This window comes from Petaurus breviceps, unplaced genomic scaffold (genome assembly GCF_028583685.1).
Source record: "Petaurus breviceps papuanus isolate PSGF00001 unplaced genomic scaffold, PetGlider_PUasm1.0 90294, whole genome shotgun sequence".
NCBI classification, from domain to species: domain Eukaryota; kingdom Metazoa; phylum Chordata; class Mammalia; order Diprotodontia; family Petauridae; genus Petaurus; species Petaurus breviceps.
In genome coordinates this window covers 1,273,951-1,298,781 of record NW_027187208.1, presented here as the reverse complement: position 1 = coordinate 1,298,781, position 24,831 = coordinate 1,273,951, and the positions used below count along the sequence as shown (strand labels likewise).

The 24,831-nt window shown below is 47.4% G+C and overlaps 2 protein-coding genes across 4 annotated transcripts; one reads left to right on the top strand and one right to left on the bottom strand.

Annotated features, from left to right (window-relative positions):
- Nucleotides 1-396: 396 nt before the first annotated feature.
- On the top strand, nt 397-2,294 carry CUNH11orf42 (chromosome unknown C11orf42 homolog). Its single transcript, XM_069107877.1, has 3 exons — nt 397-468; nt 577-1,402; nt 2,000-2,294. The coding sequence occupies exons 1-3, from the start codon at nt 397-399 to the stop codon at nt 2,128-2,130; spliced, it is 1,029 nt and encodes a 342-aa protein (XP_068963978.1). The 3' UTR covers nt 2,131-2,294.
- Nucleotides 2,295-2,450: 156 nt separating this feature from the next.
- FHIP1B (FHF complex subunit HOOK interacting protein 1B) lies at nt 2,451-24,697 on the bottom strand. Of its 3 annotated transcripts, none has more exons than XM_069107873.1 (12): nt 24,564-24,697; nt 18,538-18,822; nt 17,514-18,152; nt 17,138-17,296; nt 16,748-16,834; nt 16,309-16,476; nt 11,662-11,741; nt 11,137-11,300; nt 9,842-10,663; nt 5,775-5,953; nt 5,217-5,379; nt 2,451-2,999 (listed from the first exon to the last, which is right to left on the bottom strand). In XM_069107873.1, the coding sequence occupies exons 2-12, from the start codon at nt 18,769-18,771 to the stop codon at nt 2,629-2,631; spliced, it is 3,066 nt and encodes a 1,021-aa protein (XP_068963974.1). In that variant the 5' UTR covers nt 18,772-18,822; nt 24,564-24,697; the 3' UTR covers nt 2,451-2,628. The 3 variants fall into 3 exon arrangements, with proteins under 3 accessions (XP_068963974.1, XP_068963975.1, XP_068963977.1); XM_069107874.1 differs by having other exon boundaries at nt 24,559-24,676; XM_069107876.1 differs by lacking the exons at nt 16,309-16,476; nt 16,748-16,834.
- Between the last annotated feature and the right edge of the window lie 134 nt (nt 24,698-24,831).

Below are 24,831 nucleotides of genomic sequence, written 5' to 3'. Positions count from 1 at the left end.
CATGTTATCCCCATACTCCACCACCAGTTCCTTGAACCCTGCAGTCTGGGCTCCTTATTGACATAATAGCAGCATGGAGTAATGAGGCTGAAGTTGGGAGAGGATCTCTCAGAGAACTGAAAAGATTAACTACAAATCTGAGCAGGAACCAAGAGCCGCTTATTGTTCCTAAACTGACTGAGAACCCAGGAGTCTTTCTTCCCAGGCTCAACTTCCCAAAGTTAGACATATAGCCCAAGCAGTTCTTCCCTCCCCCTGGGGCTACAGAAACAGAACCCAGAAGTCCTACATCTAAGACCTGGTGCCTGGCAACAGCTCTATGACCTCAGGCCCAGGGCCTAGAGCAGAGGCTTGCAGGCCCAGCTCCCTGCCCTCTGGGGGCTGCCCTCACTGATCATGGCAGTCAGCACTGCCCAGCCTTTGTCACTCTTTGAGGCTGACTCCACCTGGGCCCTCATCAAAGACAAGGTGGGGGAACTGAGCCAGTGAAAGGGGCTAGATCTTGGACAGCACTGGGAGGGACAGGTGGAGGGATGATGCCCCCCAGCTCTGACCCCTTGCCCAACTGCTCCACAGGTCATCGAAGAGCGCTTTGGACCCAATGTGGTGGCTGTTCCTTTCCTGGCAGATGCAGCATGCTATGACCTACTTGGAGTACTGGTGAAACAAAAGTCAAAGCCACCTCCATGGCTCATCCGTGCCCGCCTAGGCTTACCCTTGCCCCTTGGGCTAGGTCTGCCACGCCGGAATCGGCGGGCTCTGCTACCTGTGGGACCATTGCCAGGGTTGCTGGAGCGTACGGGACCTGAAGGTGCCTTTGCTCACTGTACAAGGGAGTACTCACCCAAGGGCAGGGCTGAGGTAGGCTATGAAGAAACAAGACTGGTAGATGGGCAGCCCTGCCACATCACCCTGCAGCTGGGGGGCTTGCGAAAACGTGTGGCCTTCCTGCTACTCCCACCAGGTCAAGTGGGGCTCCAGCCAGCCCTGCCCTGGCTCCGTGGCACCCACAGCATCTATGTCATCTACCAGGTCTTCTCCTGCTCCTGGCTGCAACTGGCCCTGGCACCCATCGCCTGTGAGCCCCGCCAGCTGCACCTTCAGTACCCCTTACCAGTGGCCTTTTCTTGTCTCAAGTTTGCACTTCAGCCCAAGGGCATGCTGGGCCCACAGAGGCCTCTGACTGGGGACAAACTGCCTCGGGAAGCCAGCTGGGCCCGGCCAGGTCCAGAGTCTACAGTGAACTCAGTGCTGACACCATCCATGTCTTCAACCCTAGCCAATACCATTCCTGATACTAATGCCCCACCCTCACCACCCAGCCAGGATCCCCCGGGACAGACAACCAGGTTCTCCTATAAGGGCCGCAACCCCTTCCGAAGGGGGCCAAACATGCTGTCGGGTACCGGAAAAAAAAAAGGTACCAAGGAGTCAGGTCATAAGGCCTTAGGGGATAGGGCTGGGGCACGGGACGGGGGCAACAGAACTATCTAGACTATGGGATCTGAGTCCTTAGAGGACAGGACAGGACACAGAGTCGAGGGCATAAGATACTGGGACTGTGTTATGGGACCTCAAATCTTTGGAGACAGGACAAAGGTGTAAGGGTCAGGGTGTGAATGTAGCCCATGCCCTTAAGATCAATCCCTGGAAGCTTGAGGGACAGGACTAGTATATAAGGTCTAAGGTCTAGGATGGGAGGGAGAGAGCTTTGGGGGAACATGTATATCAGGTGGCCAGAGGAGCATTTAAGTGCAGAATCTAAAAGACGGATAGGACTACAATGTAAGGTTCAAAGCAAGAGGTCATCAGGGGGAGGGGATAAGGGAATAAGCATTTTATTAAGCAACTACTGTGTGCCAGGCACTGTGCTAAGCACCTTACAAATATTACCTCATTTGAATAGGGTACATAGGTTGGGTGAGAGGACCCAATAGATGGGTCCTGAGGGGTCACAGGTCAGGTGAGCTGTGACAGTGTTTCCCCCCCACCCCAACAGAGAACTGGCTCTTCAGTCCCCGAAACCCATCATCAGGGAACCAGGGAGGGGGCCCAGGGGACCCGGACCGGCACTCCATGTCCCTGCCTCTGCTGCAGGGCCTATCATCGGAATTCGACAGTGATGACTAAGGAGGAGGGGGAGGCAGGAGGAGAGCGGCTCAGTCCCAAGGGCTTGGTGCAAGGAGACTCCTCCCCAATAAATACCAGCTGCTACTCCTTAAAACCACCCCAGACCAATATTGCCTCTTCCTTCTGGGTGCTGGGGGGTGGGCCTGAGCCCCAGGAAGCCCAAAGTCTAATTCTAATTAGCCCTTCCAGGCCTGACATCTCAGGTTAGGGGCCTGTGAGAAGACATGAGGCTGCTCACTCCCAAGCAAGCTTTCACATCCATGCAACCCCACCCACCCATTCACAAGCCTTGGTAAGCACAAAGGAGACATCAGAAGTGCTTAGACGTTTCCCTTTTATACATATTGCAACAAGTTCTCCATAAAACATTCATCTCAAATAAATTAAAAAGTTATCTTTCTGCCTCCTTGGCATCTAAAAACGGAGCCCCCCTCATATCCAGCCCCCCTCCCTGGGCTCCTGATTGTCCAATGGGCAAGGGGGATGGAGAAAAAAGGACTATGGTTCAGGGCTGGGCCTGGCAGGGGTCCTGGGCCCTTCTTCAAAGGCCTCCAGCAGAAAGGGTGAGGTGACTGCATGGGCCTGGGAAATGGCCGCCAACTCCTTGAGGAACTCAGGGAAGACCACTGCACAATAGACAGCATTCTTGATGCGCAAAGCCTCACCCTGACGCTCAGCAGGGCTATTCCGGAGGGGTAAGGGTGAGGTCCCCAGAGCTGAATGGGAACCCAAACTCCCACCAAGGCCCAGGGCTGGGCCGGAGCCTTCACGGCCCAGTTGTGGGACTACTTGGGCTGCCTGCCGGGATCGTGTTGGACTGTGTGCGTGACGAAGGAGCAGCTCTCCCAAGGATGGCTTCCGGGCCTTCACTAGGAAGGAGAAATGAGAGAGGGGATTATGGGAGGGCCAAGGCTGAGCTGGAGGTCAGAGTCCCACACATACACTCTCAGGGAAAGCCAGACTTAGCACACATCCAGAAGCTGGGTTCCATCTATTCCCTAAGATTATACCCAGGACTGGAGGGGGAATGGGAGTATAAGGAACATAGGTGGAGGTAAAGTGCTTTCCTGGGACACTTTTCACCTTTCTCTATTACCACAATTCCAGCAAACTAACTTCCACCTCCCTTTCTTCAACCCAATCTTTCACAAGTACTGTTATCCTCAAGGCCAACAGATGGAGAAGGAGGCAGACAGCTCTTTGCTCTCCATTAACCCTCCAGTGTACCGTCCCACAATAAGCACTCAATATTTCTGTAGGCATTTCTGCTAAGCCAATGTCCATTCCTGCCCCCTAATCAAACTTGCCATCTACTTTCTCTAATCAATAAGTGGGCCACTAACACGAGATCCCTTAATGTTTCTCTTCATCTTTTGTTATCTATTTCCTTCCTACCTATTTCCTACCCCAAATTCTCATCCTTCCTTCCAAACTCTTCTACTTTGCCAAGGCTCACCTGTCCACCTGTGCCCTCCACGATCTCTTATCACCTCCTCCAGGACACTGCTCCCTCAAAAAATCACCATATACCAGTCACTCTTAAAGCCTCAAAGACATCTTTGAATTCCAGGGCTGTTGAGTCCTACCACTTCTGTCCATCTCCCTCTAGCATGGTGCCGTGCAGAGTACTTGGTTTGGAGTCAGAGGTCTTGGGTTCAAATTCTGGCTCTGCCACAACCTATGTATCCATGACCAAATCACTTAACCTCTTTGGTCTCATTTCCTCATCTATTAAAAAAAGGGAGAGGTGGACTAGATCACTTCTAATAGTCCCTTCCAGTTCTAAATCTTTATGCCTCCCTCTCACTTCTGTAACTCAAGCCCTCATTTTCTCACCCTTGAACTATGCCTGAAGCCTCTCAGTTCATCTGCCTATTTCCTATCTCTCCCACTCCAGAACAGCCTGTACACATGGCCAGCAGAGTTAGTCTTTCCCAAACACAGCTTGAGCATTTCCATCACTAGTCTGCTTCTCAAAAATCTTCAATGGCTCTCCATAAACTATAGGATATAGGTTCACCTATCCATACACACCCCAATTATCCCTGGCCACCTACTACTCTTTTATAGAAATTCTTTACTCCAAAACTTTCCAGCCTCATTTCCACTTTCCCAAATTCTCCATTTCCATCCAATTGGTCTCCTCTCTCCTGTCTCCTGAAAGTTCCCTATCTTTCTAACTCCAAACCTCTGCTGAAGTTGTTTTTCCTTCCTAGAATGCCCTACCTTTCCAAGTCTCCAAATCCTATCCCATCCTTCAAGGCCCAGCTCATCTACTCCCTAAAGCCTTCTCTGTCCACCAGAGCCAGAAGAGACTTCTCCCTCCTCTAAACTGAAATAGCTCAAACTGTCTGTAGCAAGTACTACACAGTGATCAGACACTGCCTGGTGGTATTTTTGTCTACATGACTATTAGTTCCATGTATCCTGAGAGCACAGCACAGAGCTTCACACTCAGCAGTCCTTAGCAAATATTGATGTGACTCTGGGCTCACTTAACCTCTGTTGCTTCAGTCTCCTCATCTGTAAAAAGGGGGATAATAACATCTATATCCCAGAGTCAAGGATCAGATGAGATCATTGTAAAGCACTTAGCATTATGCCTGGTACATAGTAGGTGCTATATAAATGTTAATTATTTTCATTCTTATTATCATTTAGAAGTTGTAATCCTCAATATGAGGACTGGAGGGACTAGGAGCTCAAGACCTCACCAAAGGAGTTAGAGATGCTGGGAAGATGAAGGACTAACCCAGGGGGTCACTGGGATTGGAGATTCTAGGTAGGACTTCACTGACAGACTCAGAAGTATTAGAGGAACAGCAAATCAAATGGCAGGCTCAGAGGAATTAAGAATTCCATAAGCATAGGGCCTGGGGTGTAACACCTTATGAGATATGTACTGGGTCTTTGAGGACAATAAGGAAACCAGAAGGAGTGGAGGGTTACCCAGCTGTCAGAATAGCTTGGATTTCATCAAGGGAAAGGTGGGGGTGGGGAGTGAAAAGATTCCCAGAAGGAGTCAGAGAGATTGAGTCAGAGGTCTTACTAAGGAATTCAAAAAGATTGAGGGGAAAGGACCTCACCAAGGATATCTGGGCGTCGTGGGACAGATCCAGTCCCAGGACCCTCAGCCCAGTCCAGCTTGCCCCGGGCAATGAGGTACTTCTTGGCTTTGGAGAGTAATGCTGGAAAATCCTCCTGGGAGGCTGCAAAGTTCTCAATCTTGTTCTTCACTGAGCCCAGCACCTGTGTAGCAGAACTTAATGATAGCTTTTGCACATGCCAGCCTGTTCCCAGACCCCAAAGGCCAGACTCATCAAATTCCTCAATTACTGCTCCATGCCCCTAACTCTGGGTTCTTTGGATGACCCCAGACCCAAACCCTTACCCCCATTTTTCCTCTCTTGACACAATACACATGAATATTCATCTACTGTATGCAAACATCCCTCTCCTAAACAACCTCATTTCACTACCCAGTATTTCTCTCTCTCATGAACACTAATGAGGAAACAATGCTCAGCAAAATTAAGTGCTCAACAGCACATAATCAGCTAAATGGTAGAGCCAAGACTTGAATGTGGGTCTCCTGACTCTTGAGTCTCCCACCATGCCTAAGAAGAATGACTCTCCTCTCTTACCTGAAGTAGGGACTTGACACTGGGCTGGAAGACCATGTTAGTGTTGAGCAGGAAGGAACGAAGCAAGGGCTGGGGATAACAGGCCAATTGAGCCACCAGCCCCGTCAGCAAGAAGTTGACATAAAGTGAGTTCTGCAGCATGTTCTCCAGTTTGGCAAAGAGCACGGCCATGAAGGGGCCTGGGAACATGGTACACAAGGCTTGCACACACCTCTTAAAATGATATGGCTCATATTTCTAACATATGAGACAGAGGACACAATAAGCTTCAGAGAACTCAAATTTTCCATACCTCTCCTTTCCTTTAATAATATCTTATATCCTCTGCTGTGTAAGTTTACTAAAACTAAGTATTACTGAGGGGAATGATTGGTTTACAGTATAATACAGGGGAGCAGAATAACTCTACTATTAGCAGAATGTGAAAGTTGTCTTTAAGTATACATTAAGCAATGTCATGTGGAAAAAGAAGTTAGAAGTTGTAGAGGCAGATTTCCACTCAATATAAAGAAAAACTCCCAAACAATTAGAACTGGCTACACACACATACATATACACACACACACACACAACACACACACTCTCTCTCACTCTCTGTCTCTGTCTGTCTCTCTGTCTCTGTCTCTGTCTCTCTGTCTCTGTCTCTCTCTCTCTGTCTCTCTGTCTCTCTCTCTCTGTGTCTCTCTCTCTGTCTCTCTCTCTGTCTCTCTCTCTCTCTCTGTCTCTCTGTCTCTCTGTCTCTCTCTCTCTCTCTCTCTGTCTCTCTCTCTCTCTCTCTCTCTCTCTCTCCCCCTCCCTCCCTCTCTCTCTCTCTCCCCCCACCCCTTTTGGCCAGACACTACTTGTCAGGGATGCTAATGAGAAGATTCCTGTACAGGAATATGTAAGTTGGCAGCATGGTAGAAAGGGCACTCTCTTTGTAGTCTTAAGAACCAAGGTGAGAATCCGAACTTTGCTACTTTAGCACATGGGTGATTTTGGCCAAAGAGCTTAAATATTCAGTCTTAAGTTATGCTTTCTATAAAAAAAAGAGGTAGTTGGACTGCACCATAAGCTTCGTGAGAACAGGGATTGCTTCAGTCATTTTATTTGTATCCTCAATGCCTAACAGTGTCTGGCAAACAATAAGCACATAATACTTGTTGATTGACTAACTGACGATTTATCAGTAAGGTCTCTACAAACTCTAAATTGAATGCTCCTTTCCAAGTGATTCTGTGAAATGGGTAATCAGAGAATTAGAGTTGGATCTTAGAGGTCATCTAGTCCAATACCTTTTTATAGATGAGGAAATTGTGCCAAGAGAGGCCAAATGATTTCCCCAAGATCGCACAAGAAATAAGTGGCTGAACTGGACACATATCCAGGTCTTCTGACTCCCAACTCAATCTTTTTTCCACTGCACCAATCAAGGACATTAACCACAAGAAACTGTAGCAGGCTCTATAACTACACTGAGCACAGCTTGGGGTAAGAGTCTAAGGCTCTTTAACTCAGCATTTCTGAGTTCTAGGAATCTACTGCATTCTACTTTCTTCCCTGAAGTACTAATAAAATAATTTTGAGAAACCTTACCTCTAACTCTGGGAGAAAAGCAGGCATCCAGGCCAAGATGAGGCAAATCTAAAGGAACTGGAAAATTCTAGTAGCCTAAGCAATCAGGTGGCAGAAGGAGAGGGGAAGGGGCCTCCACCCAAGCATCTATGGGGAGCTACCTTATAAAGGTTGAGTGAGGCAGTAGATAAAGTGGGATAGAACCTGGCCAGCCAGTCCTCTTCCTGACTTGGCTAAATCTTCACAGTGGGAATCATTATTCAGCTTCAGATGCTGTTAATCAGCTTTCCCAATAGAGAAAAGTCAGAAGACCCAGAAGGGCCCAGTTAAGTCCTCAATTCAGCTCAAGGTGTTAATCAGGGCATAGAATAGAAAACAAAAAGAGTTAACAAAGGAAAGTGAAGGTAGTCAACCAAATAAAGAGAGCTTTTGTTTCAGAAGAGAAAGTAGAAAAGTAATTACTTGCTTTAGGAAAGAAAGTAGTAATATAATATACAGACTCAAGAAACCCAGATTCAAGTTCTGATTCTGCCACTTATTAACTCTGTGGGATTAAGCACTGGGTCTCACTAAGCATCAAGTAAGTTTCCTTATTTGTAAAATGAAGGGGGTAGCAAAGAGAAGTCAAAGAATACAGGATGCTACTACCCTCTAGGCAACATGGTCACCCAGGTAACTGGATCAAGATGCCAACACTTGTTACACTAGACAAGGAACTAGTAGTGAGATTGGTCTAAGTGTGATTGCACCAGACCAATCAGGACAGAAGAAACAGGATGTGCTAAGGAAATTACAAGATCTAGACTCAGGCCAAGGAGATGTCAAAAAAGAATAGCATTTCCTGTGGCCAAGAATTAGAAAAATTTGCAGCTGAAGGAGATGACTACAAAGTAAGATCAGGGCAGACTAAAGCCAAGAGAAGAATGTTCAAGGTCATGGACAGAAAAGTACCTTTGTTCTTTCTCCTGAGGACTCCCAAGAAGGTGCAGTGTAGGCTGCAAAATAAATAAGCAGTCCTAAAGCCAAAAGAAAATAAATGCCTGACTCACATAAGACAATGAAGAGGTAAGGAGATGCTGGTTTGAGCCACCTCTGTCCAGAACTAAGAAGCCAAGAACAACCAATATTCAAACAATGAGGAAAACAATTCTGAATACAGTGAAAACCAGAATTATAACTAAAGCAGGAGAGTAAAGAAAGGAGAGGAGAAAGAAACCGGAAAAGGATCAGACAGGCCTCTCCTCTTTATACCCAGAACTGACAACAGGTCAATCTCCAACTCTACACTAACTAAGGTAGCCTTTTCCAGGATATATTTCTTCTTGTTTTCCCCATGTTCTTCAGTTCAGTAGCAGGAAACACTAAGAAAAGCTCAGATTTGGGGGGAAGGAGTGACTAATTTGTTGATGACTGTGGAGGCATGCACTGGGGTGCCCCCTGGTGGAACTTCCTGAAGATGGCAGCTAATCAGAAGGGCAGGGTGGCAGACCTTTTGCTTTGAAAGTCCTAGAGAAAAGAATTAAATTCTGAAGCTGAAGGACAGAGGGACTGCTTCAGCAACAGGGATATGGGGCTTCAGCTCCAATCTAGGACACATCACACACATGCATCCCACATGTATACCAGAGCACACACACAGGTCTCCCACACACGACAGGGCACATGATTCCTGTAGGTAATGGGACATAGATAAGCTTTATGTAAATGAAATGGCATCTACACGCCTTCTAAATAGAACAAGATCACAGTCCAGCAAAAAACCACTGGTAAATTTGAAACCACACAGAAGACCATAGATTCACTAGGACTAAAGACATAAATTCTGGGAGGAGGTCAGATACAGGAGAACGTGGGTATAGTTCACATAAGGCCAGAACAGACCATTTGCAAAGGGGAAACTCATGACCAGAGAGTGGACCTTGAAACACACATGACATGATATGGCATGGCATGAATGCAAAACGTGGGCCAAGACTTACTCAGGAAAGCATAAAGAAAGCATGAGAAATTAGGGAGAGCAAATATACATGAAATGACACACACAGAAATAACATGAGCCAAGGGACACATGATAATGTCAGAATTAATACAGCTATGGACTAGGAGTCAGGGAAAACTTGGTTTGAACCCCTCCTTCAATCCTTACTGTCTGTGTGACCCCAGGCAACAAATCCCTTAACTTCTTAGTCTCAGTTCCACCATTAATAAAGTGAGGCTGAGAGTAACAATTACTTTCTTGGGTTGTTCTGAGAAACAAATGAGACAATGTATATAAAGTCCTTGGTAAACCTTAAATTTCTAGATAAATGTGAGGTCTTATGATTACTATGGTCTGGACATAGACGAGACATGGGCCTAGAAGCCTCATCCAACACAGTATGAATATAAGCTAAGATGCACAGAGGCCAGGGAACCCCTCAATACAGGATGAAAATAGGAGAGATGGGCAACAGCAGTAAGAACACACATGGGACACTGTACAAAGAAAGGCACACAAAACATGAAGGACTCACCTGTGAAGGGTTGGCTGGGCAGCTGACTGGGAATCCGAAGGGGGCTGCTGAGGAGGGGGCCAAGGGGCTCAGGCGGGCAGCTGAAGCTCTCGTAGGCTGCCTCCTCCTCTTCAGGAAGCAATGGGGATTCATGCCGGGAATCTGTCCCAGCACCCCCATTACTCAGTGCCACCTCCAACTCTTTTAGTTCCCTCCCAAAGCCCTCCAGCCCAACCAACCCTCCCATCCCCCCCTTCTGTTCCCCTACTCCCTCACCTGGCCCCCGACGCACTTTCTTGACCCCCTCAGGCCAAGGCCCTAGTGCACCATTGACCTGGAGGGAAGTCAGCAGGCCAGAGCCATCTCCCTCCCCCAAAGACAACATCCGTGCCCCTCCATGGCCCCCACCTCCTAACTCTTCTTCCTCCCCCTCGCCCCCATCCTCCCCATCCTCTTCCTCTGGCTGTAGGCTCCGTTTCTTAGTCCGAGGGCCAATGGGGCCAGAGCCAGGGTCCACAGGGCTAGGGTCAGCAGGGGGTTGCTCCCCATCATAGGGGGCAGACCAGGAACGGCAGGCATGAACACAATGGTCCACGCAGTGCCGAGCCTCCCGAAGATATTCTAGGTAGTTGTCTTCCAGCTCGCCTGGCTCCTCCACAGGGCCAGGCCGGTGGCCAGGACTGGAGGCCGGTGATGGGGCCAGGCTAGGAGAGCGAGGAGCGGGGCTAGGGGGCTCAGTGCCACCCAGGCTCTGCTGCCGAAGGAAAAGAGCAAGGCGAGATGGTGTGGAGGGCCGGGTTACTGTCACCACTGATGAGGAATCTAAATTGGGGCTGCCAGGGCCTATGGACACAAATGAGGAAAATAAGGGTCATCACAGGAATCACTGTGGAAGGGGGGAAGCTGGTCATGAGAGAGGTCAGGGAGAGGCAGAGAAGGGAGAGTTAGGATGAGAGAACACAGAAGATAAAAAGACAGATGGTCAGAACAGATCAGGCTAAGGGAATCTTCTTCCACCACCCTTCACCTTTCAAATTCTCATTCCAGCCCCACCCCTCCATTCCCTGGGTTCCAAACAGAAAAAAGGATGGAGAAGCTGATGGAGTGGTACAGGCCAAAAATAACAAGGAGGGGGCTGGGAGGGGATAGGAGGAACATGGAGCTAAAATGGAATCAGGAGCTAGGGAGAGCTCTATTCAGAGGCAGGGGTTGGCCCAAATCCTTTCTCCCCTAGACATTCTATGTGGAATTAGAGATACTCCATGACAAGCTCCCTCCCAGGAAGCCAGCCCCTATATGACAGTGGCTATTCCCACCTCGAGCCCAGGAAGTCTGTTCCAGGTGGGGTGGACTTGGGGCTCGATGCCGGCAGCATCGAGGGATCAAGGACAGGAACTTGTCAGCTGCCCGCCCATACAGGTCCAGGTCACGTACAGCTCGCTTCTGGCTCAACATGACATGGTTACATGGGACCAGATACCTGAGGGAAAGGGAGGAGCAGCAGCTTGGGGTCAGATACTTGAGGGATAAGAAGTCTGGAGACACAGAAACTAAGGCTTGGGAAGTTTGTGGGATTAGGGCCCAGATAATAAAAAAATATGGGAATCAGGGAAGGCAGAGAGGGAACCATGGACTGGGGGAGAAGCAGTGGGGAGTAGGTAGCCAATGTCAGGAAGAGGGCTATGTCGGAACCCTCTCTCATAACCCTCTCACACCTAGCTAGGGAAAATGCACAGCTGAGCCTACTGAGGTCTCCCAAACAGTGCCCTCCCTTCACCAAGCCTTCCTGGGGGTGTACAGGGCACTCCCAAGCAGGTCAGCTATGCTCCCACTGACAGTACCTAAGCACCAGCTGCAGCACCACATCCTCACAGTTGAGGTTCAGGAGAGTCCTGAAGAGGCTCAGGGAGACCATGCAGAGCTGAAGAGGAAGGAAGGAGTCACTTACCTAAGGACCCCACCTCCCACCAGTCCCCAGGCTCAGGGCAACAGCAGAGAGCTAGGAGGAAGAGGTCATCTGCATAAAGTTCTCATTCCCTGCTAACTACCACCTTTCAGGCACAAACCATGTTGAAATGGGGAAAGGCATAATCACCTACAACACTCCTTCCCATCAGCTAAAAATAACAACTCACATTTCTATAGCACTTAGGATTTACAAACGCTTTCCCCACAACAGCCCCATGACAGTGGTAAGTATTGCCATCCTTGTCTTACAGATGAAGTTAAGTAACTACCCAGGGTCACACAGCTTGCAAATTCTGGAGCCAAGATTTGAACCCAGGTGGTCTGACTACAATAGTCTAGTAATCTTTCAAGGGATAATTTGCATGGAGTCTCATACTTAGCAAGGCACAAGGAGACAGCCCACACAGATGTAGGTAAGAAAGACAGGAAGAACCACAGGACCACCGATGAAAGAACCATTCTTTCCTTCTAAGAGGTGATCTGCTTATTAGTTTGAATTTTTGTCTCATTAGCTGTGAAGTAACAAATTGGATGTCTGCAAAAAATTCTCTCTAGTTCCATTCTCAACCCCAATACAGGTCTTCGTTATCATTCATCTCAGGACTACTAGAATAGCATCTTAATAGGTCTTCCTACACCAATATATCTTTCACAAACTGCCAGAATAATTTATCTGTTCAGTCCTTTCCTCAAAAATTATTAATGGCTCCCTATTGCCTACTGAGCAAAGTTGAAATGACTTGCTGGCATTCAAGGCTCTTCACAATTTTGTACCCCCTACCACCTTTCTGATCTCTTCCCATTCACAGTCCCCTTCACACTGAATGCTGAATTCCAGTATAAAATGGACCACTCTCCAGCATCCTATAAGTGCCTTTGTTCAACTGTTCCCTTTGCCTGCAATCTCCTCTCTTCCCTCCCCTTATTCTGGTGAGTTCTGATCAATTCTTTAAAATCCATTCAAATGCCCCCTCCTTCACAAAGCCCTCCTTCACCCCAAATTGGCAATGACCTTCCCTCTCAGATATTCTAGCTGGATATTCTAGTTAGGAAAAAAATACCCCACTGGATATTCTAGCTATCTAGTAGAGTCTCTGGCCCCTACTAGACCACATGCTTTCAGTAGGAGGGAGGCAATAGAGCACAGCAGAAAGAATGGGAAGCTTAGATTTAGTTGTAGGGCCTAAGTTCAAATCCCAGCTTTGCCATTTCCTGCCAGGGTGACCATGAGCAAATCATTAACCTCTCTAGGTCTCAGCTTCCTCATCTCTGAGAGAGTTGGGCTAGATGACCTCTAAGCTTTCTTCCAGATATAGATCTTGACCCTTATCTAAATGGTAAAGAAGCACAGTGCCTAACACACTGCTGTGCACATGACTTGTCTGTAGAATGTTGCACTGTGTCCCTGAATATCTGCAAAGACTATTCTTAAACATTGTAACTAAGTGTGTCAAACTATTCAGTGACAATGTAGCTGAATATCTGTCTATGGAGAGATTAGGTAACCAGAAAGGTTTGCCCTCGGAAGTAGGAGGAGCTTCAGACAAGGAGAGATTCTGAGTCATCTTGCTTGCTCTCCAGCACCACTGCTTAGCCTTTTATGTCATGGTTTTTTTTGGCTATCCAGTAAAGCCAGTGGACCCTTCCTCACCATAATGCATGTGCTTTTTAATTCATAATTGAAGGAAATGCTAAATTTACATTCAAGGTTACTGAAAATTAAGATGTATTTTGTTTCCTTCCCAAGTTTATGGACTGCTCAACATCTATCCATGGACCCTTTGTATGTGGGGGGAGGGGGGGAGTCATGGATCACAGGTTAAGAATCCCCTTTCTAGAGGTATCAATCAGGAAAAGTACAAAGCAGGGAGCAAGGAAAAGGGAGGCTGAGGAGCAGAAACTAGGAAGCCCTAAGAGTTTCAATGGGGGGGAGGGGGAAAGGAAGGAGATGCAGGGCAGCACACGCAGGAATGGAAAGGCTGTACCATGAAGTATAAGTATCTGTGCAGATGTCCTTAAGAAGCACTAACCCAGGGTGGAGGAAGACATAGTTCCTTTACAGATGAGCACAAGGCTCAGGACTGCCTGATATTTTCTTTACTACCAAAGAACCCCTTCTCCCAAAATCTGGAGGCAAGAGAGCCTCTGCAGCTGCAGCAGCCAATTTCTCTTTGGTTTCTGGGGTTCCTCAATTCCCCCAGATTCTCTCTGCCTAGGTATGGACACAGAATCTCAGAGCTGCATGAGACCTCTGAGGTTACCTAATCTAATAGGCCCCTGCATGGGAATCCCCCCTACAAGAGACCCAACAAGTAGGCAGCCAGCCTTCACTTGAAGACCTCTTAAGGCAGGTCATTCCACTTTAGGAAATTTTTAATTATTTGATCTAAGACAAAACTTTCCAAATGAAACCTCCTTCTATAACTTCACCTCATTGTTCTTGCAGGAGAAGTCCAGTCTCCCTTCTACATGAGAACCCGGAACATACATGAAGAAAGATACCATGCCATCCCTAAATCTTTGCTTCTCCAGGCAATCTCCAACTCCTTCTACCAATCCTCACAGGGCAGGAAACTGAGGTTCTTCACCATCCTCCCTGCCTTCCTCTAGAAACTCTCCAGTTCCAATGTCTTACCTAAAATGTGGTGCCCAGAATTGAACTCCAGCTATTGTCTTTCCCCTTAGCTCAACAGTAGAGGTTAGAGGCTTTCCAAAGTGTGAAGATCATTAGAAAGATCATTAGCTCTTGGGTCAGAAGACTTGGTTCAAATCTCAGCTTTGGGGGTCACTTACTACTTCTGGACCTAAGGCAAACCACTTGGCCAGCCTGGGTCCAGGTTTCCTTATTTGTAAAAATGAGATAATCAGATTAAAAGAACTCTGTGATTCCTTCCAGCTTTAAGGGAAAAAAGTTAAGCAGAAAAAAAAAACTTAGAACACATATTGTCAAGTAACAATCTTGGAGAGAGAATTCTAAGGCACTCTTGGAAAGACTACCTTCTAAAGCAAACCAGCCTAGGAAGAGCACTGGACTTTGAGAGCAGGAGGTTAAGGCCTGCCTCTACCACTTTCTAGCAGCATCTAAGTTATCACCCTTTTTGAACCTCAGTTTCCTTATCTATGAGGAATTCAATACCAAAACTTCAGAGTTGTGAGGCTCACATGAAAGCTGGAAAAGTTGCAAAAGCTCTTTGTGAACCTTACAATCCTATATAAATATCAACTGTTATTAAAACCAGCATCAGTTACTAGTGGCCATATGACTAGGAGAAAGTTTAACCTCAGGTACTCATCTGTAAAAGGGATGACAGAACTCCCTACCTCTCCAGTGTATTATGAGGAAAGCATTTTATAAATGATAAAGGACCATGGAATGTGAGTTATTATAACAGTGGCCTGGTGGGGAGCCCTACTTCTTTCATACTAGAACCAACCCAACAAAGTTTACAAAGGCTAATCACCAGGCTGACCAGAGTATGATGAAATTTTTGGCCATAATTGGTAAAAGCTGTCTATTGAGGTAAAGAAAAACTGTGATCTGTTTTTATGAATGGAGTATCCAACACTGACAACATCACAGCTAACATAAATCAATCATTTTTTTTAAACCATCACATCTGCTTCAAGGAAGGAAGTAAAGTGGTAGTAGGCCTGCTCTTGAGATGCTTCCTCCTCAGGAGGCCTGTTGCATGCTTGTCCCCAATGTCTAAGCTCTATCTCAGGGGACCTAGGAGGAAGGACTGGTGTCCATAACCAGGCAAAAACAGTACGACAGTATCTTGGGACCCCAGAGGTCAAGTATAGATTGTTAGCAACAAGAAAAGCAGCATTCAACCTCATACCCATCAGCTGTATGGTATGGTTCCTTAGAGAAAGGAAAATATTAGTCCCAGGGTCTGGCTCTAAGTGTTAGCCCCCTCCTTCCTAGCATCACTGCTTTGCAATCCTATCTCCCCTCTTAGGTTATAACCCCTATAAAAGCAGGACCAGTAACTTAGTCAATTTCATATCCTGCACAAAGCCTGCTAACACAGTAGATGTTCAGTAGGTGTTTGCTAATGAACAAGGGAAACTAAAAGAAGCCAGATGGCTACCGCTTGGACCAGAAAGCCACACAGCAGACAGAGCCTAAATGAGTTATCAGCTTATAACAAAAGGTAAGAAAATCTGAATTCATCTAAGTCATTTCCATTAGAAGTGGCTATTAAGCATGCACAAGACAAATGAGGACAGAAGATCCAGCAGATACCTTAGAGACTATAGGATCTTATCAGGATGAGGAAAAAAGTGGAGAGAATAATTATCTCCTGAGGACAGTAACCAGCAAAGGCATTTGGAAAATCAGTGCAGGCATAAAGCCAAAGTGGAAGATCTAAGGCCCAAGGAGGATAGAAGCCTTGTTCAGAGATGAGATGATGCAAGGTGGGTCAAAGGATAGCAGTAAGGATATGGGAGCAGACAGAAATCAAGAAGCACCCTGACCTAGGGGCAGTAGCCATGACCAAGGACAGGAGTTGTACCCGTGAGTTACTGCTGATTCGTGAGACGAGGGTGTCAAGGATGGTGTGAGCATCATGCCGGTGGAGCAGCAGGAAGCGCAGGAAGGTTCGGAGTAGGGCAGGTTCGGATACGCTGCGAAGGAATAGCTCCAGGTACGCTGTGCTGGCAATCATCTCCTCCACAGAGCTCTGGGGGTGTGGTGGGGGGAGGGGGAGGGGATGGGAATCAGGACCCCCCCTACACACACATATCCCAAGTTGACAACTATTCCCCAGAGTGAGTACTAGGGGAAGATGGGAGGAGAGTGTGTGTATTGGGGGAGGGAGGAGAGTAGGGAGGAGGAAAGAGGATAATCTTCTACCACCACCATCCCCAGGGCCAGTGGAGTCAGGATAAGACTTAAAGACATACCCAACCCCACTCCCAATCATGCCCCCCACCTCCTGTCCTGCTCCACACCTTGTGCAAGGCGGGGCCCATAACGGGCACCAGGAACCCATTGTGAATGTAATCGACCAGCTGCTTCTGAACCATTGGGTGAGCCACCTGCAGGGGATTGATGGTGAGGGAGGGGGCAACCAGGCCCTCAGGACACTGACAAGTAAAGGGATTATAGAGACCTCCAGGGACACGACACAACATGCACACACACACACGTACACACACACGCATGATGCTACTCTGAAGAGCTCCCAGGAAGCATTCCAATCCCTCCCTACCACCCTAAAGTATAGATTCACACACAAAAGTCCCTAATAAACCCCCTTCCACTGGGATAACTGAGATACAGAACTCCAGGCAAGTTTCTCACTGCTCCCTATCCCCCTGCTGCTTCTCAACTCCCCTTACCTGAATGACAGCATTGCAGAACTCCAGGGAGCTCATAAAGAGTGCAAGAGCTGGCACACCCAGCCAGTCTTCCCGCCTCAAGCAGTGCCAGTCATCCCCTCGAACCTCTATCTTTCGGGGTAAAGATGAGTACAGAGCACTCAGTCCTGTAGCCAGCACCTGGGGTATAGCAAATGGGAGACAAGCTGGTTATTAGATGATTCATAGCTCACCAAAGCCTTCCCTAACCTACGTGGTCAACTCCCTGGGAGATGTCTAAGGTGGCAGATGAAGGAGAGAGAATTAAGAATAGGACCCCAGGGCTCACCCCCCTGGAGCTGGGCAATCACATATTAAGCCCCTCCCCTCACCCACTATGGGGGAAGAGGGGTCTGACCGGGCAGAAGTAGGAGTGGTCAGCGATGTATTGGCCCACGGTGGGGCTGCCAGCCGACAGTGCCATGAGTAGCAGCAGAGCATCCCGGGCTTGCTGACCCAGTGTCCCTTCACGGTGCACAAAAGGGACGAGGCGAGAGAAGAGCAGTAGGCGAGGTGCGGCTCCTGGCTCAGGAGGAGGCTGTAAGAAGAGCTCAAGTAGTGCAGGCTCCCGAGCCACACACACACACAGCTGGCTAAGCAAGAGCACGAGGCCAGCATCCAGTGCAGGACTAGCGGGAGGACCACAAGCTTCCAGCAAGGTCAGCAAGGCCTCTCGGACAGGCCGGTGATGCAGTAATGGCTGCCGGGCCTCACTCACCAGCATCTCAAATAGCTTCAGCTGCTCAGCCCGCCTTTCCTCAGCCCCTAGCCCATCCCCAGGCCCATCCCACTGCAGCTGCCAGGCCAGCACCCTTGCTAGAAGGTCCTCATGAAGGGCAAACTCTAGAAGGGGACCTGGGGCCATGGGAGCTGAAGGGGTCGCACGATCCTCCACCAGAAGCGTCAACATCTGGTACATGTGATTGTGCACAGCACTGAGGTCATCGGACCCTCCAGGGGCAGCTTGTGGGGCCCTCCGTTCTAGGATCCTGACTACCTACAAAACAAAAGAGCCAATAGGAAAACTACAGGTGCAGCTCCTAGGACCTTCTCAGGAACTCATCCTGCAAGTGCTACTTCATGACACCTTCTTCACCTATGTAGGAACAAGGCAAAATCTTGGAAACCAAAACCAGCCTCCCTTTTTCCCCACCCCACCACAGATAAACACTCATGTCTTCTTTGGCTCCCTAACCCCATATTTAGGGAGGGACTCACTAAGGAAGGGCACAATACAGGCAGAGGGAGTGGTTTAAGGAGGAAAACTAGGGGAAAATGATACAGGGTGCTTACTGAGAAAGGTAAGGACTGGAATAGGGTCACTGAGCAGGAGTAGGCCAGAAGGACTTTGCACAGAGGCAGATGAGCAAGTGGAGTCCTACCTGAGACCAATGGTTCTTGAAGACCATGAGGCAAGTCTCTGGATCAGCAGTAACAGGAGCTTGTAGACTGGTAGTTCGGGGAGCCCGGTGTCCAGGGCCCCGAGGGGCCAGTTTGCTCAGCCAACTCATCTTCTCCATGGGGTAGAACGGTGGGCTGGCTGGGGTCCCAGGGACCACACTCCTGGGGTTGGCCAACTGAGGGCTCCCTCCACTTGTGGCTCCCACTCGATTCATCCAGTTTGGAGGGATTCACAATCCTCCATGGTGGCAGAGACATACATCAGACTGTAGGGATAAAATGGAGGTAAAAGCTAAGCCAAGTGCAAGACAGGCCCAGATAGAGTTAAGAACTTGAGGCAAAGTTTAGAGAGAATCTGGCATTCCAATTGAAGGAGGACACCTAAGCAAAATTGTATAGGGGTAGGCATCAATACCTGAAATCTTCTGAGAACTGAGTCTCTCAACATCTACCTCCTTCCCCATTCCAGTGTTGTTGGGTACAGAGAAACTATTTGTCCTGATGATTTTCTTTTTATCTGCTGCCTGAATGGAGGCCAACGCTTTCACCCTGCCACATAAATACACACATATACAGAACAGACACACACTAACACATACTCTCTCTTCAGGAATACATAACATTCAGAAGAGGCTCAGGATAGTTAACAGGAAACGGGAAAAGGTAGACCTCCCACCAAAAGCTGAAGAGAAGTCATATCAAGGAAGTAAACATGACACTGGGCTTCTGAGCATACACATGCACACGCAGTACACATAAACAGACACACACACACACATTGTCAAAGTCACCATCAGGGATACACAACAGTCGCCCACATATTCCAGAATCACACAGTATGAGTATGAGAAGGAATGAGGGGCATGCAGAGGCCAGGATCAGTGACAAGAGGAACTCAGGGAGGTGCCTGCCATCCTGGCAAGGCCAGACTCTACTGTAAGCCTCCATCACCACCACCACCATTCCTCCTCCCTAGGGAACTCCACAGCAACCAGGAGCAAGGAGAAGGCTCTACATAGTCCATCTGGTAAACAAGCCTCTTCTGCTCTTCCCAGAGAAGACTTTGGAGAAAAACTTTCAAAGTTCTCTTTATCTAGGGTAGTCTAAGTCCAGCTAACTAGCCTATGGATATTCACAACTCACTGTCTTAATGCTCACTAGATATCATACTCCTCAGTTAATTTACAGGGAGTAAGGCTGGGAAGAAGGAGGCAGTGTCTGGGCCAAGGCAAATCAAGGCCCAAAATTTCTAACCTTCTCTCCTCTCCCTGACCATTGTCCAAGCACAAGAGAGCAGTGCCCCCTCCCACATGTACTACACTAGTTCAATGCCAGAGAAGGATCAGGAAGAAACATACCCTCTGAGAAAGGTCTTAGGGGTAGAAAAAAGAGTCCAGTATCATAGGACCCTGGGTCCAAAAAGCCAGAAGAAAAGGTGATGGCCAGTGACCTGAAACCAGGCACTCAGCTAGGAAGTACCAACAAAAGTCACACAGGCACTGAGAAACTAAGATGCCAACCTGCGCACTGAATTCTACCCCTAGCACTGGGGCAGGAGGGAGTGGCCCAGTCTCAGCCATCAACCTTTGCTCTGGGTGTAGGCCTCACCCCACCTAGATGGAAGGTCTTCAAGCAGAACTAGCTTTCATACCTCCCAGAGCATTTGTCAGGGAAGTTCATCTTCCAGCAATTGACTATGAACTTAACACACACTCCCCCCACACCACAACACCAAACAAAATCCCCATGGCAGAAATGAGCTGAAGTCTCCTCTGCAGAGAAGAGCAAGGACAGGAATCCATTAACCTAGCTCTAAAAGAACCTCACATAAAGAAATTCGCAGACATCATGCCTCACATACAGCAACACCCACCCTATCCACAATTCATACACCCTAGTCCCTACCTTGTTATGTATACTTCCTCCCCATTACCTATTACTCCTCATTCAAGTCAGATTATATCACATCCTTCCAAGCTGGAAGGACCTTAGAGATCATCTATTACAATTCAAACCTGAAAAGGAGTCTCTTTTATAGCACCCATAACAGGGAACATATGAGATCCTAACATTATTTAAGGAGTCAGAGAATCTACCAATGGGAAGAGATTTCAAAAGCCATCTTAAGACCAACCTGGTAAAGAACCCTGCTTATAACATCCCAAACATACAGTCATCTAACTAGGTGGCACAGTGAATACAGTGCTAGGCATAGAGTCATGAAGACCTGAGTTCAAATTTGACCTCAGACTCTAGCTGTCTGACCCTAGATAAGCAAAATTAACCCCATCTGCCTCCATTTCCTCAACTATAAAATAGGGATAATAATAGCCCCTACCGTGAAGACTGAATAATATTTATAGACCCATCATCACAATACCTGGCACATAATAAGTATTTAATAAATACTTCTTCCCTTCCCCTTTACCTTAAGATTTCAATTAAGAGAAAACCCACCACTTCCCAAGGTACTGCTATCTATCATACCTTCTGACTCCAAGCATTTTCATTGGCCGTCACCCATTCATGGAATGCTCCCCCTCCTCCACTCCACCTTCTAGCCCCTTTCCCTGGCTTCTTTCAAATCCTAGCTAAATTCCCACCTTCCAAAAAGGGCAGGAACCATCTTTTACCTTTCTTTGTGTCCCTACTACTCAGTACAGTGCACGGAACATAATAATGTGATTATTAATGTTTATTGACTGACTCCCCTATCCTGTACTTCTGCAGGTGATTTTTCAATCTAAATGCTAAAACTGACATTAGTCCCCATAACTTAATCTTATTTAACTTAGGTAACTGTTTTAATAAGTTAGGACTTGCCAAAAAACTAGATGAGAATGAGGGGAAAGAGTCAATGAGGATTCTGAGGTTTTGAGATTAGCTGCCTAGGAGGAGAAAGGTAATATTGCTTCAAGAAGGGGTTCAGTCTGGAATATAACAAACTGTAGCTAGAAAGGGACTATTCATTTCAATGATCCAGTCACAGTGGTGGACACAAACAAAACAAAATCTCAAGTCTGTGTGAGATCTGCCTCTACCATTTAAAAACTGAAACTGATCACTGCTTCTTCTCACCTATCTCACTCTACAATTCTTTTTTTAACCTATTTGTTCTACTCTTTCCTGGGTAAAGTACAAACTCCACAGCCAAGCATCCAAAGCCTTCCATAATCTGACCACATCCCAGGGATTCAATTTTATTTCCTACTATACCCTTACATACATACGACCTTTGGTCTAGTCTCATTGAACCCCAAATATACTTTGGTCCTTTCTTCTTCAGCATCTCTGTTCACTTCATTCACCCTGCTGTCAGCACCCTTCTTCTTCCTCTTAACCTCTCTAAATCCCAGCTCAATTCCTATCTTACCCCAGAAGCAGTGTCTGCCCAGCACAACTCTCACTGATCTTTGAACCACTGTAACCCTACAGTCTATATCACATTCATTTAATAGATATATATTACCTAATATTGTTAATTATCTTTGTGTAGGTGTTTAGTTACCCCAATTAGACTACATGCTCCCTTAGACAGTCCATTTCACTTTTGGACAGTTCTAATTGTGAGGAAGGTTTTCCTCAAATGAGCTGAGATTTTTCTCTCTGCCACGTCTACCCACTGCTTCTAGTTCTGTCCTTGGGGGTCAAACAGAATAAATCTAGTCTCTTTTCCACAAGAAGGGTCTTCAAATACTTGAAAAGAGCAGTCCTATTGCCCCATTCACTAACATTCTTTGTACTAAGATTCCAGCTTTCACAATCTATAAGGCTCTGAGAGAACTCCTCCAAGTCTGGGATCTACTTTGGTCCCATCATTCTTCCCCCTCAATCTCCTCCCTCAACAAACTCCTTCCTGATCCTCCTCTCTGACAATCCATGTCTACCACATCCCTCAAGCCCTGGCTGAAAATTCACTTTTGTCATGGATTCCCAATCAAAAGACCTTACAGAGGTAAACTAATTTAAACTCTGCCTAAAGCAGGAATCCTCTCTACAACACAAAGAAAGGTAAGCAAACAGCCACTTCCAAGGTACCTACTCCAAGGAAACTTCCCTGAATGTCCCTAGACTAATAAAAATCTACTGTATTCATTTCTTATATTTAGAATATAAATAAGTATATCTGGCTTCTCCATATGTCATTTACTAACTGATTTCGGAGTGAGAGTACCCAGGTTAGAATGTAGCCTCTGCTATTTTGCTACTAGAGTAGCTTTATTGTAAGCCACCTCACTTCTCTGGTCTCTGTTTCCTCATCTACAAAATGAGGGGTGAATTTAAAAAGATCCTCTAAGGTCCCTCTTAGCTCTTGAATTTCTATAAAACTGAAATAAAAATTTAACCAAGCACAATCAATGGCTAATATATAGAAAAATCTGATACAACTACCTAACTCAGTCCCACAGAGTTGCCTCATGAACCTGAAACATGATCTTGCCTTCCCAGGACATTATCATCATTCTGTACTCTCTCTACCACTAGCAGGTCATTCAATAGGCTTTCTTCTTTACTCACTTTCACCCATGTTGAATATACCATGTCCCCATGTTACCTCAGTGGAGAAAAGCTTCTTTCCTATACTTCTGGTGGGGATTCCCTAAGAAATTATTATTTACTGATGTCTATCACATACTTGTATGTCTGACATTTTCCCAGAGAATGGGGAAATACAAAAAGTGAGGCAATAAAGCAATTTAGTTGGAGTCAAGGTGATATGGAAAACTGCTGGATGGGGCAGCCAGGTGGCTCAGCAAGTAAGAGCACCAGCTCCAGTGTCCTGGAGATCAAATCCGGGCTCAGATACTTAGCACCACACCCAGAAATAACTGGCCGTGTAACCTTGAGCAAGTTACTTAACCCTGATTGCTTTAAAAAAAAAAAAAGAAAGAAAGAAAGAAAGAAAGAAAACTGCTGGCAAATACTGATCCTAGGATACATGTCCTAGAGTCTTAATGCCCACCTCACCCCACCCCATCCATAAGCTCAACTAATAACTTAGGGCTCCAAATAAACAAAAGTTCCTTCAAGCAAGGGAGAAGGGAGTAAAGGACAGGGGAGGTGAAGGGCCTGGCTGATGTGAAGAGAACAATTCTGAGGGGAAAAAAAAACAAACCAACCAGGAGTTGGGTTCTAGGTAAACCTGGAGAAAGGCCAACAAGGTTTGCTCCAGTGATGGATGGCAACTGGCCACATGTGAAGTCCAGTCCTAGACAGAAGCTAGGAGGTTTATTTAGCTGCAAAGTTGTACTGGCCTCTGTAGCCACATTAGAGATATCTTAGAATAAACTTTACATGCTCTATTTAACATGACAAATTTGGGGCTGTGAGGGTCGCTTTGTTATTTTACCCAATTTTCCTAAGGAGTGAGAAAAAAACCTTCGTCTTAGCCCAGTCTGGAGCCAAGAAAAAGAAAAAAGATGTATGGGTTACAAAGAGACTACACAGATTCACAGGACACCGTGATTTAAATGGTTTTAAGGGTCTTGGAGTAAGAGTCTCACATAAGGTGATTGCATAATATGAGAAAGTAAACCCCCTTCCAGCTGACATGAATCTAGTCCACATTTTTCTACCCAGGATCACATTTCTTCATATTCTACGTAACACCTCCATGTCACCCTTCATCAACGTGGTGAACACTCAGTCCTCAAGGTCCAGTCCCTCCTTATATATGCCCTGTCCAAATCACTGTCACCTGCCATGTATGTCCCCCATGTTCACCCCACCTGTCATGTGTCCCCAGGCCCCAAATAGTCCCCCACCTGTCACGTGCTCCTCACAAATGTCTCACTAAGATGCAGGTGTGTGTGTGTGTGTGTGTGTGTGTGTGTGTGTGTGTGTGCAGTCCTCCCCTCTGGGCCTTACACAGACAACCCCCCCCCCCCATTCGGAATCTAACACACAGCCCCCCTCCCCGGGAGTGCTTTACACACTCAAGCCCCCTCACGGGGCCTCCCCCTCCCAAGTCGTCACCAGGCGCCCCGTCCCACGGGCCGGACCTCACCGCTCCACTCTCGCGCTGCCGCTGACCCCGTGCGGACTCCGTAGCAGCCGCCACAGCCGCCCGCGCTCTCAGGCCGCCGCCATAGCTGCCCGGTCGCCTCCGCCCGCGCCCCGCCCCTCGGGGCGGAGGAAGGCCGCCCCCCGACGTCACCTCGCTCAGGTACCGCCTGGCGTCTCACGCTCTTGACATCATCAGGAGCAGCTCGCCTTCCCATTGGCCGGACCGCGAGCTCAAGCGAGCGCCCTAGGAGACGACGGGCATCCCCTGG